General features: G+C 37.1%; 1 protein-coding gene across 1 annotated transcript in view; it reads left to right on the top strand.

Moving 5' to 3' along the window:
• PIKFYVE (phosphoinositide kinase, FYVE finger containing) overlaps positions 1-13,084 on the top strand; it is a gene marked incomplete at its 3' end in the record, with an annotated part of 16,676 nt that extends 3,592 nt beyond the window's left edge. The window contains exons 2-6 of the mRNA XM_008588630.1: positions 479-659; positions 2,615-2,767; positions 6,019-6,137; positions 6,938-7,109; positions 12,877-13,084. Coding sequence (XP_008586852.1) covers positions 488-659; positions 2,615-2,767; positions 6,019-6,137; positions 6,938-7,109; positions 12,877-13,084 — 824 coding nt within the window. The remainder of the gene's footprint in view (positions 1-478; positions 660-2,614; positions 2,768-6,018; positions 6,138-6,937; positions 7,110-12,876) is intronic.
• Between the last annotated feature and the right edge of the window lie 243 nt (positions 13,085-13,327).

Below are 13,327 nucleotides of genomic sequence, written 5' to 3'. Positions count from 1 at the left end.
CCCTTGACCTTGATGTTATAACAACAAGCTCTTTAACAGCAGAGCTAACTGTGCAGCCCACCTCTATAACTTTAAAAAGCTATTGAGTGTCACTTTTCCCAAAAAAACCCCTTAAAATGAAAGATATATAAGTGATGTGAAAAATGCATTTTTTTTCTTTTAGCTTGTTCACATTTATGCTTTACCTCTGAATTTTTTATTAATTTTAATATTTTCTGTAATTCGAATAGTAATATTTAAAATTAGGTTGCCTGTGTAATCATACTTTTAGTTGATTGAGTCTCTTCCTTATGATCTAGACAGCAATGTTTTCAAGCCTTAATTTGGAGTATACTAAATGAGATTTATTTGCTCTTTGGTTTTGATAGATCTGAATTTTCACAGAATAGGATTTTCCAGATACTTGGATGTTGTTTGAAATCAACTTTTAGGCTTTCTAAGGAACTTATATCTCTTGCTTGTTTCTTTTGTTTTTCAGACTCATGAAATGGCCACAGATGATAAAACTTCCCCAACACTGGACTCTGCTAGTGATTTGCCTCGATCACCTACTAGTCCTTCTCATCTCACACACTTTAAGCCTTTGACTCCTGATCAGGATGAACCTCCTTTTAAGTCAGCATATAGTTCTTTTGTAAATCTCTTTAGATTTAACAAAGGTAAGACTTATTCCTTGGAGAACTTATGGTTTTGATTCTCTGAAATTCTCTTGTTCTGTTTTCACGCTGTGTCTGCAAGAAAGTGAAATATTAACAAGGTAATAGCTTTTTTGTTGTCGCTGTTTAAGGGGAAAGAAGAGCTGGAGCTGCTCTTTGCAGCTCAAAGGCTCTGTTACCACCCTAACTCCCACCCCAGATAATAGCTTTAATCATAGGTCACCAGGGTTTACTGCTTAAGAGAAAGCTAGAATTTTCACTGTAATCTCATTAATTATTAGTAACTGAAGGTCTCAGTTGAAAACTAAATGTTAAAAGGAGGGCCCTTTTTAAAGACAAAGTAGTGTCCTTTTTTTGTGATTCTTTTTTCTTAATATGCTTCAACTTCCTTAAGGTTACAGAATGAACTTTTTTTTGGGGGGGGGAGTAATAGCTAAAAGATTTTAATTAAAGCGGTGAAACTAAAAGGAGCAGTACATGGGAGGAAATGTTTATATTTCCCCCAAATTGGAAGCTGTCAGCAGACCTGTTGTTGACTTTAAACCCATTAGATTAAGGTGTACATGTAATGACATCAAATGAAAGATACTTTTATAGTGAGGTCTTTTTTTTTTTCTGACCGTTAAGGGGATCGCAACCCTCGGCACAGTGTGGTCTGCACCAGCCTCAGCCAGTGAGCGCACCGGCCATTGCTATATAGGATCCGAACCCACGGCCTCGCCGCACTCTCCCGAGTGAGCCACGGGGCCGGCCCTATAGTGAGCTCTTTTTAAGTAACACGTTTTTTTATCTGGAAGACAAATTAAAAAAACATGGCCTGTATCTTTTGCCTTTCATTTGTCTGTATTATTTGAAATGTGTTAGAATGTGATCCCTGTTGTTGTAAGGAATCTGATGGTGGTGGTTAATAATTTAATTAACTCAGTAGAAATTGTAATAGTATTAACTGAATTTTATTAATGCTCATGTTTAAAGTTCTATAAAAACACCTGTTAGTACATTTTTAAGGCAATGATATCTTTTTAAAAAATAAACTTTACTTTTTAAAACAGTTATAGATTTACAGAAAAATTGGGAGGATAATACAGAGAGTTCTGATATACCCCTACATGCAGTTTCCCCCATCACTAACATTTTACATTAAGTAGTACATTTTTAAGGCAATGATATCTTTTTAAAAAATAAACTTTACTTTTTAAAACAGTTATTGATTTACAGAAAAATTTGGAGGATAATACAGAGAGTTCTGATATACCCCTACATGCAGTTTCCCCCATCACTAACATTTTACATTAAGGCGGTGTGTTTGTTACAGTCAATGAACCATTGCTGATATATTATTATAAACTAAAATATGTATTTTGTTCAGATTTGTTTAGTTTTTACCTAATGTCCTTTTTTTGTTATAGGATCCCATCCAGAATACTACATTACATTTAGTTGTCATAAGACAACAGGTCTTTCTATTTGTTTAGCAAATGTTCATCAAGCACCAACTATGTGCTGGGGACTATTTTAATAGTGCAAGGGATCTATCCCATAAACAGACCAAAAAAATCCCTGCTTTTGTGTGAAGCTTGTATTCTAATATGCTCAAGAAATTTCTAATGAAAAGTAAAACAAACAGAAGATAACATATACCAAGGGTGTGATTATTGGCCTGTAATTTTGTCCCCCATCTTTGAATTTCTTTCTTTTTAAACCCTAATTCTTAAAAAAAACCATTTCTTTATTTATTTGGCAGCTGGCCTGTATGGGGATCTGAACCTTTGATCTCAGTGTTACCAATGCCATGCTCTAACCAACTAAGCTAACCCACCAGCCCCTCAACCCTAATTTTTATTTATGTATGTAATACATGTTTACATTGTTGTCTGAAACATTTCATCTATTTCATTTTCTTTGCTAAACTCTGAGTCTTAGTTTTTCAAGTAATGCCTAGCTTTCCTTTGCTACAGAGAGAGCAGAAGGGGGCCAAGGAGAGCAGCAGTCTCTGAGTGGAAGTTGGACCAGCCCTCAGCTTCCTTCAAGGACACAATCTGTGAGGTCGCCTACACCTTATAAAAAGCAGATTAATGAGGAACTCCAGCGTCGCTCTTCAGTAGTGTTAGGTAGAAGTGTTCTTATTTCATTCCTCTCTGTATGTTAGATTTTTCCGAAGTCATTGTGTTTCCCAGGTTGTTTATTGACTTAACTTTCCTGCTGTTTGGAATAGTCAGGTACTCTTCAGAATAAATGAAACTATTATCTAGGTAGTGAAAGAATTTGTTGACACTTGAAAAAAAATTCTTCAGCGTGTCCTTAAACTAATTTAGGCAAGGTGCAGATCTCTTGACTGTTTTTTGATTAATTACTTGCTTGGGTTTCAGCAGAGAACAGTTTACAGCATCCCCAGGAGAATACAGGTTAGTTTCAACTTTGTGAATGCATTTTGCATCTATTTTGGGGATGCTAGTGGAATTTGATGTGCATGCTTCTCGCTGCAGAACTCTGTCAACTCCATTAGTGGGCTGCCACTTGCTTGGCCTTCTGTCCTTGTTGAGGTACAAACCATCAGTGTGGCTGGATAAGCTGAGCTCCTCTTGCCTGTTTGTTCTCCATCCTGGTCTGCTACACAGTTATTTCCTTCATTTTCATCCTCTTCTGATGGGTATGGGCTAGGAGTCAGTATCTGAATTGAGAGACTAGAGAAAGTGAGGTGGTTTTTTTATTTCTGTTAGATTGTTAAACTCTGTGGAGTGGTTTGCCCAACTCAGGGTGACAGAAGAAAGGCAGTGGGAGATGGCTAATGGAGTGGAAAGTATACAGCACTGGACATCAGGTGTCTCTGAACACTAGATCCTGTCTAATCTGGCCAGTCTTCCCCATGAGGTCCTTGAGTGAAAAATGGGCGTAGGTAATGGTGGTTGGCAAAAGAATATTTTATTGCTAGTTGAGACTTGAAGAAACCAAGCAGAAGAGTTTCTACCTAAGGACTGGAGCAGAGCTGGTTGTATCACCTCGGCAGGTTTTCTAGGGCAGTGAGCCTCAGCCTGGGTTATATCAGGTCAGCGTTTGGAAGGAAGCATCAAAGATGGGAAGCAGGAGATGGAGAAGGGAGCCCTCTTTTTATTCTAAATTGTCACCATTTAACCTTTAACCTCAATAAGTTCTCCTTAGCTCTTGAACCTAACCCAAGGCAATACTATTTTTGGTGAGGGAGCGAGCTCTTCTGACTAAATCCTATGCTGAATTAAGCTGAATTAAGCATAGGATTTTTTTTGTTTGTAAAATTGAGGAGTTGGACTAGAATGTAATCTTTTATTTTATTTAATTATTTATTGGCAGCTGGCCTGTAAAGTGGAATATAATCTTTAAGGAGTTACAAATTGGCAGGCTGCCAAACCTTGCCTTTGGTGTATAAACTTGAATTTATTTATTTGTTTTTTGGTGGCTGGCTGGTGTGGGGGTTAACCTCGAATTTAAATATCTCTAGGTGGAGCTTGTAATGTGTAGTTTGCTGCAGTTCTCAACATACCTTATTGTCTTTTATCAAGTCCACTTGATTCTTGGAGGCATTTGAACTTCAGAAGCCTGGAACTGTTTGGACAGTCAAGTTCCTTTCCTTTCCAAAAGGCTGTATTCTACAATTTACTAGCTCTCTGACCTTAGTAAAGTTATTTAAGTTGTTAATATCCATTTTGCAAGAGAGGCTGCTAAAGTTATTTGCTTGAGGGCAAAGAGCTAGACCAGATTTCCTTTCAGGGTCTCTTTCCTCTTCATGCAAGATTTCTGAGTCTCTTAATTCCAGGAAGGGTCCTTTCCAGTGAATGATGCTGTTAATACTCCATTATATTCCTAAGTGGTGTTATTTGCTTGAGGGCAAAGAGCTAGACCAGATTTCCTTTCAGGGTCTCTTTCCTCTTCATTGCAAGATTTCTGAGTCTCTTAATTCCAGGAAGGGTCCTTTCCAGTGAATGATGCTGTTAATACTCCATTATATTCCTAAGTGGTTAAATGCAAGAGGCTTGCACAATTTATTTTGCACATGCTCGGGAGCACAGCCATTATGATTCTAACAGCTTCCTTTGTCTCCTTTTTCAACTCATATATCATGGAGAGTTGCTTTATGTTTTGAGACTCAAGAAAAATTTGGTAATTCTAAACTTACACATCAGTAACAAAACCTCTGAGATATGTGCTGAGATTAAGATAGAACTATTTATAGGAAGATAAAAATTTTCAAAGTTTTCTAAATTAGGTACAGTTTAGATAATTATTTCAATAATTAAATATCTTGGGAAATTCTTTGTAAATTTAGATTTTGAGAGCAACCTCTCAGTTCTTTTAAATCCCTTTTCCCCCACCCAACCAAAACAAAGAATACCTAAAACCAATCTAGCAAATAGTGAGTTTGAGGAAGATTCAGGTTGGAGTGTTTTCTGTCTTACTTTGCCATAGGTTATTAGATTAATGGGTTTAAACTAATAGGATGTTTGTCCTTTTTATCAAACCACCTCCACTTCTCCCTTAGGTTTTGTAACTGCCGGAGCCAGGAATATGTAGAAACTTCAGTTGTAATTTGGTCTAAAATAAGGAAATAATAGGTGGCAGCTTTGGCTATTATACTCCATTTTAGCTGCAAAGCTGAAATTTGGGCTTGTTTTTTTATTGAAAGACTTAACTTCAGTATTGCTATTTCAAGTATAAGCGATCCCTTCCAGTTTGGAGCTGCAAGATTGGGGAAGTAACAGGGAGCAGTAAGTAAGATTGGCATTTTAGCAGTTCTGTCAGTTTTAATTTGCTTGGACCTTGGTCAAATTTTACCATGGCAAAATTTACCATCTTGGATGTTCTGAAGTCTGTCAGAATTTTGGGGATGATCATCAGAATTTTCTGATGATCTGCCTCACAATACTTGCGGATATATGATCTGCAGATGGACCTAAACTGTTTGATTCTGTTGCTTTATCTGTTTGACTTTAGAGACCAACGAGGTTAACCCTCTGGCATTACTTTTTCTCCTGGTAAATTTCTAGTAGGTATTTATTATAGATTAGGACCAAAGTGCACAAGAACTCATTAATGAATTCTGCGTCATTAAAATGATGCTCCCACCCCAGGCCTCAAAACTATAAGTGGCCTCAGATAGTGCTTGTCTTAGGTAGCCATTACTTGCTTGTGAAACAGCATTTTACAGGGTAATAAATACTCTTAACAGCTTCTTACCCTTATAAAGACAAGCTCTCAGTCATATTACTGGGATAGAACATAAGCATATGCTAATAATAAAGGGGCACTTTGCATCACATATATACCTAGTTGTATATAGTTACTAGGGACTATTAACAAGGTTGGTTTTTTTTTTAAAAATCTGACTCAGATGCAAGAAGGAAAGCAGAACCTACTTTTGGAGGTCATGACCCTCGTACAGCTGTTCAGCTTCGAAGCCTCAGCACAGTGTTAAAACGCCTTAAGGAAATCATGGAGGGGAAAAGCCAGGTACTGTCTAGAGGTTTCGGATAATTACTTATTAAGCACTTATGGGGATCATGCCATACCCACTGAAAATGGCATAATGCTACATGAGAGAAACTGTAATCAGTACTTCTTCCAGCCACAAATGGCATATTTTTACACATAAGTTCTTTATTTTTGTTTATTTTTAGGCAGCTGGCTGTCAGCCCTCGACATTGGTGTTATCAGCTCCACACTCTAACCAACTGAGCTAACTGGCCAGCCCCATAAAGTTCTTTATTTTGATGTAGTCTGATTTGTCATTTTTTTCCGCTTTATGGTTAGTGCTTTTTGTGTTCTGTTTAAGAAGTGTTTACCTTAGGCCATGGTCAGTATATATTCTCCTGTGGTTACTTCAAGAAGCTTTATTATTTGTGTGAAGTATAGGAGTTAAGCTTCCTTTTTTCCTCTCATGGATATCCAGTTGGACCTAGCACCGTAGTTTTTGAAAAGACTATGCTTCACCGATTGCATTATAAACGTAAGAAACCCATATACATGTGAGGGTGTGCCAGGACTTTCTTTTCTCTTCTATAGCTCTTTTTTTTCTCTTCTTGCACTAAAACTCTCTAAAATCATTGTAGCTTTAGGATAAGTCTTGATGGCTGGTCAAGACTTCAATTTTGTTCTTCAAGATTATCTTGGTTATTTTGGCCTTTTGCATTCTCATATGAATTTTAGAATTAACTTGACATTTTCTGTAAAAGAAACCTGGGGTTACATTTGCCATTGCATCTTAATAGTCAGTATTTGCAAGAAGCCTTCACACATTTTTATTGTTACAGGATAGTGACCTGAAGCAATACTGGATGCCAGATAGCCAATGTAAAGAGTGCTACGACTGTAGTGAGAAATTTACAACTTTTAGGCGCAGACACCATTGCCGACTGTGTGGGCAGATTTTCTGTAGTCGTTGTTGTAATCAAGAAATCCCTGGAAAATTTATGGGCTATACAGGTAAATGCATTTTACAATATTTATTTATTTATTGGAATGTTCTTCGTCAAGTTTTAAAGTTTTCAAAGGTCATAACTATAGAATAGTTGTAATATAGGACAGTATTAAGCCAATTTTTATTTTGGGCTTTATGTATAAGACATGGGGACACAAACGTGAGGGAGACACAGCTTTGCTTTTAAGAATTTTACAGCCAAATAAAGTAGATGAGAACAGTCATAAATAAATAGAGTAAAAGAGAGTGTATCATAGAGCTAGCAAAAAACTGTAGGAGCATTAAAATTTATTAGATAAGATGGTAAGAGTAGACTACTAATTTATATTACTATGAGAGTTGTCATTTTACAAAGTACAGATCTTCCTTGACGTATATGACACTTCCTTGACACTTTGTTTTGGCAAATTGTATCTTACTCATATTCTTCCATAAGGAACACAGTCAAATATTAGAAATACAGAAAATTTAAATTATTTGTTGAAACAGGAAAAACTGAACAATGATGTATGGATTTATACAGTGATTTGGGAATGGAAGGTGGGCAGAAGTTACCCAAAAGACAACACTTTTAGCATATCTCTCATGTTACTTTTGTTGTTGTGCAGATCTTCCTCTTGGTCTTATTCACTTTTTTTCACCTAAACTGCTTCAGAGTTAAAAATTCCATTATCTTTCACCCAGATTATGACTGCAGCTTTTAAAAGATTTTTTTACCTTTAGTTTTTTCCTACTTCTAATTCATTTTTCATGCTCTAGTTGGTAGTCTTTGTAAAATGCTAATTTGATTATGTCAGGGCATTCCCCTGCCTAATACCCTTTAGAGCTCCCATTACCCTTAGGATAAAACTGTCATTATGGTTGGTGTATTAGTATCCTAGGGCTACCATAACAGAGTACCACAAACTCAGTGGCTCAGAACTAAAGAAATTTATTGTCGTATAGTTCTGGATGCCAGAACTACCATAATACAGGTCAGGGAACCAGTGTAGGGATTCTACCAGTTGCTGAGTATGTCTGTTCCAATTATAAACCCTGGAACTGGGGAAATAACCACAGAATGAGTTTGGGGACCCACTAAAACCACTGAGAGATGAACCTGACCTAAAACGTTGTTGATTAGCTGACCGCTATAAGCTCCTACTCTGACTGGTGGATCACAGTGATGTTTTGGGCTTCCTGAAATTACTGTCAGTTTAGAGTCAGTGTCCAGTAATTCCTGAAAAGTTTTTTATTTCCTTCTTCTCAATGTACAGCTACCTTGGTAAAAGGCCTTAGGTCCCTTTGGGGAAGGCTGGTAGAAAAATTAACTATACATTTTTGGCAGAGTAATGGGGTTCTTCCTCAAGGGGACCCAGTCTCCCCTTCATTCAAGGAGTTCTGGGTCTGTAAATGGCCCAAGTCTGGGATTTGATTGAGAGGTCATGACTGTTTTTATGATTCAAGTTAGACTTTTGTCTACTTGATCTAGAATTCTTCCTCTTACACAATTCAAGTATGAATTTAGATGACTGCCCATCTACTACTTTCTTCTAGGAACATCATGATCAACTAACCAATGCCATAGGTCTCTTTGAGTCAGATTATCTTGATAACTGCTTTGACTTTAATGTCTATTATGATAACCATGCCCATCTTGTCTTTGGTGATTCAGTGCTGCCACTGGGCCCATGACACCTGGGGATCCAGTTATCCCTACTGTATTTAGATTTCCTGATTCAATGGCAGCAATTACTGCTGTAATTTCTGACCTACCAAGAAGAGCAATCACAAAGCTCTTCAAGGATGCTAGAACTCCCTTCACAAATTTACTTCTCATAGTCATAGTGAAAGGTAGATCCTCCCCAGGGTGGATAATCAGGTTTTACATGGTAAATCCACTACTGATGTTCCATTCTTCCTGAGCCTTTGAATCCCTTCCTCTATAGTAAAACGAGGGCAGCTCTGGCATTTCAACTTCACTTTGGTCCATGTTTCAACCAATCAACCAAACAGGCTCTTAGAGCCCCTTTTAACTCTTCAAGCTGCTACATTAAATCCAGAATCTCTGCTTAGTAAGCCCACATCAGTAAATTTGGCTTGATCCAACTTTATGTTCCACCACTATCCACACCGTCTGTGTTATTCCCACATGTATCTCCTAGGCTTCTGTCTGTATAAATTGGAAAAATCATGTAGTTCTTTTGGTAGTGTAGCATACCTCCTTATGGGTCACACTTTGTATCTTGCTTTTCAGGGCCTGCTGGGGCTTGAGTCTTGTTACAGGTCTAGAAGCAAAAAGGGGTGGTGGGAGTGGATCTTGAGGAAAATTAGTGTTTTGCAAGGCAGCTAACTCAGGGGGGGTCATTACAGATTCCTCAGGCAAATCAGGGTTAATCTCCTCAGCTGGGGTAGAAAGGCTACTTTTACTGGCAAAGTTGGCTCAGAATTTTGGGCTTCAATATCCCCAGCTTCATCAGGCTCTTTCCATATATCCCTTCTCCAGTTTTCAGCATCCCATTCTTTCGCAAATAGTACCCTTACTTTAATAGCAGACATACTGCAAGATTGGCAATTCAGTTTGTGTTTTAATTCAGCCACTTGCAGGATGCGACTGTTGGTTTGATTTTTAGCAATCTTAACACTGAGGCTACAATTCAGTTTGTGTTTTAATTCAGCCACTTGCAGGATGCGACTGTTGGTTTGATTTTTAGCAGCAATCTTAACACTGAGGCTATAGGAGGTAAGGATTTCTTTCTTTCAAGGAAGACATGGAAACTTTCAGGTAATTTGTACAATTCTTGACTGGGGAATTTGAATCTCTGAGGTCATCCTTTTCTTTCCTCGCTTTGTCTGGTATAATTAGAAGCAACCAGCCAATCTCAATATGCTTGTTAGTTTGATAAAAAGGTTCCTAAGGTATTAAATACATGGTCACCCAGAACCTTGCCTCTTACAAGTATTTGATTAGGAGTATCCATAGGTGATATTTTGTATGTCTCTTTCGCCACATCATACTATGGACTATCGGTGTTCTCTTTACTACTGGAAATAGAGTCATTGGTGCCCTTAAATCTAATTGGATTAGAGAACCAATTCCAGAAGCTCTAGTACCAATTCAGAAAACTCATCCTTAAGATTCTGTTGCTCCAGAACCATTCTCAGCACCAAAGTCTGTATTAGTTAGAGTTCTCCAGAGAAACAGAACCAATAGGATATACACACACACACACATACTTATATGTGGTTGACCCTTGAAGAAGGTGGAGTTGGGAGTGCCAACCCCCTGCACAGTTAAAAATTCATGTATAAGTTTCAACTCCCCCAAAATTTAACTACTTAACTCTTAAGTACATGGGGTGCTTTCCCCTGAGTGGTGGCCTCCCTGCACTGCACCATGTACCCCTGAACCTTGCTGGGGTTGAGGGGATGCTACTTTGTGACTTAATTAGTAGTTAAGTAGTTTTAATTATTTGATTAGTAAACAGCAGGCTACTTAACTATTTGGTTGACATATCTAACTAAAAATTTTCCAGTGTATTTATTGAAAAAAATCTGTGTGTAAGTGGGCCTGCACAATTCAAACCCATGTTGTTCAAACCCAAGGATTTGCTATAGAGAGATTTACTTTAAGGAATTGGTTCAAGCGATTGTGGGGGCTGGCAAGTCTGAAATTCTCAGGGCAGGCCAGTGGGCTGGAAACTTCTGCAGGATTTCTGTCTTACAGTGTTGAGACAGAATTCCATTTTCTTCTGGAAACTTTATAGTCTCTGCCCTTAAGACCTTTAACTGATTGGATAAGACCTACCCACATTATGGAGGGTAATCTGCTTTACTTAAAGTCAACTGATTGTAAATGTTAATCACAGCCAAAAAAAAAAAAAACCTTCACAGCAACATCTAGGCTGGATCAAACCTCTAGCTAGGGTAATCTGCTTTACTTAAAGTCAACTGATTGTAAATGTTAATCACAGCCAAAAAAAAAAAAACCTTCACAGCAACATCTAGGCTGGATCAAACCTCTAGTCTAGCTAGAAGGCTGGATCAAACCTCTAGCTAGGCTGACCCATCATTAACCATCACAAATGGCATAATATGCTGGGCACAGTTGTATGTTGTGACCCTGAATAAGTGCAAAATACCTTGAACAATGTCTGGCATGTAGAAAGGGATTAATGAATATTAAGCTGCTGTAATTGGCGGTAGTAGCAGTAATATCTCTGTATCTGTCATGTAGCTTTTTATTTATATGTGTATCTGTCCCCTCTAGTGGACTGAGTTCCTTGATGGCAGGACTGTGTCTCATCTTTGTATTCCCATCACATAATATAGGCCTATGCTCAGTGGGCTCTTGCTGATAAAGGTTCTTCATGAAATTAAAACTTTTCTGGTTAGCCTTGGCTCTGATTAGTTGATTTGATAATTTTAGTTCTAGTAGCATCCTGGTTAAGGGAGATTTCCTTTATAGTGTAAGAAACAAACCAATGCTTTGTTGTGGTAATTTGAAGGTCTTTCTGCAGGGAGTAATTGCACTTCCTTAGTGCAGTTCTACTTTGGTCAGCTTACAATAGAATGTTCTAGCACTTTCATTTATCCTAGGTAGGAGCTCACTTTCTTGGGGGGTAGAGGGGTCGTTCTGATTGAAGTGGATATATTTTTCTTTAGAGTTTTAATAGATTTCATCAGTTAAATTGTGATGTCAGAAATTAGTAATGCAATAAGTGACATTTTATTTTGGTTTTACATGCATAATTTAATAAAATTGAGCACTGTACAATCAGTCCTAAAGTGAAAAAATAAAAGGTCATTTATTATACTTGGTAGTAATTATGGTAAAAACACACTGCAGTTAAATTTTAGAATTTTTTTGTTTTGCATTCAGTTTGCTAATGTAAATGGGGGAAAATTTAAGGTAGAATTGTTAAATAACATGTTATTAGTAAGGTTTAATTATATATCTCCTTTTTTAGTACATTAAAACATTATAGAATCACTTGAAACAATGGTACAGGAAGACAGGGTAGAAATGAAAACTTATTTGGGGCAGGACTGCGTCCTAAAAAAAAATACATTTAGAAATATTAAATAACCTTGTTTGTCCTCCCAAGAATATTTCATGTACATCCTGACTTTTACTATAAGAATTTCTTTTATAGTTTTTGCCCCTCTGTGTGATATTGTATGTAAGCCCATTTTTTATTAGTTTGTTTTTAAAATTGTTCCCCCTTGTGGAGGCCACTCTTTAGGGCTTTACAATAGAGACCTTAATAATTTTCTCCTAGGGAAAATATGTTGTTTTCATTTGCATTGGTTTATTTATTCTATGCATTTTTTTCCCTTGAAACTCTAATCCATGATAAATCCACTATTTTGCATTTATAATCTTGAAAAAATACTCTTTTAAGTAGGGTTTTGTAGTATCATTGGGTTGTATTTTCTTTTCTTTCTTTCTTTTTTTTGATGACTGGCTGGTATAGGGATTCGAACCTGTGACTTGGGTTTATAAGGCTGCTCTCTAACCAACTGAGCCAACTGGCAAAGCTGGGCTGTATTTTCTTAACTCATTACAAATACTTGAGGTAAGTTAGATATCTGGATGAATTTATCATAATGGAGGTTCTTAAAATATATTGCAGAGCTAACAAGATTATTTCACTTTTTAAAAATATCTTTTTTCATAGTCTTTACTTGGAGACGTTTCCCTGTTATGTGATTGTTTAGCCAAGGATTTAAAATGTTCTGTTAAGTAATATATTACTGTTATATTTTACCTTTTTTTTTTTTTTCTCCTAGGGGACCTCCGAGCTTGTACATACTGTAGAAAAATAGCTTTAAGTTATGCTCATTCCACAGACAGTAATTCCATTGGGGAAGATTTGAATGCTCTTTCAGATTCCACTTGCTCTGTGTCTGTACTTGATCCAAGTGAACCCCGTACACCTGTTGGGAGTAGAAAAGCCAGCCGTAACATATTTTTAGAGGAAGATTTGGCCTGGCAAAGGTATTTTCACTTAAATATAATTTAAGTTTAAATTTATGGATAAAATAAAAAGTTTAAGTTTATGGATACTGATGATATTGACTAATTAGAATGTAAGCTCCATGAGAGGAGAGGCTTTTTTTTTCCCACTGTTCTACCCCAGCACCAAGAACAGTGCATGGCATATATATGATCTTGATAATATTTGTTGAATAGGCAACAGAAGTCATGAGATTAGTAATTCCTGATGTAGCCTTCTTTGAG

Source organism: Galeopterus variegatus, unplaced genomic scaffold (assembly GCF_000696425.1).
Source record: "Galeopterus variegatus unplaced genomic scaffold, G_variegatus-3.0.2 Scaffold4932, whole genome shotgun sequence".
NCBI classification, from domain to species: Eukaryota; Metazoa; Chordata; class Mammalia; order Dermoptera; family Cynocephalidae; genus Galeopterus; species Galeopterus variegatus.
This window is presented reverse-complemented; position numbering and strand designations above follow the sequence as displayed.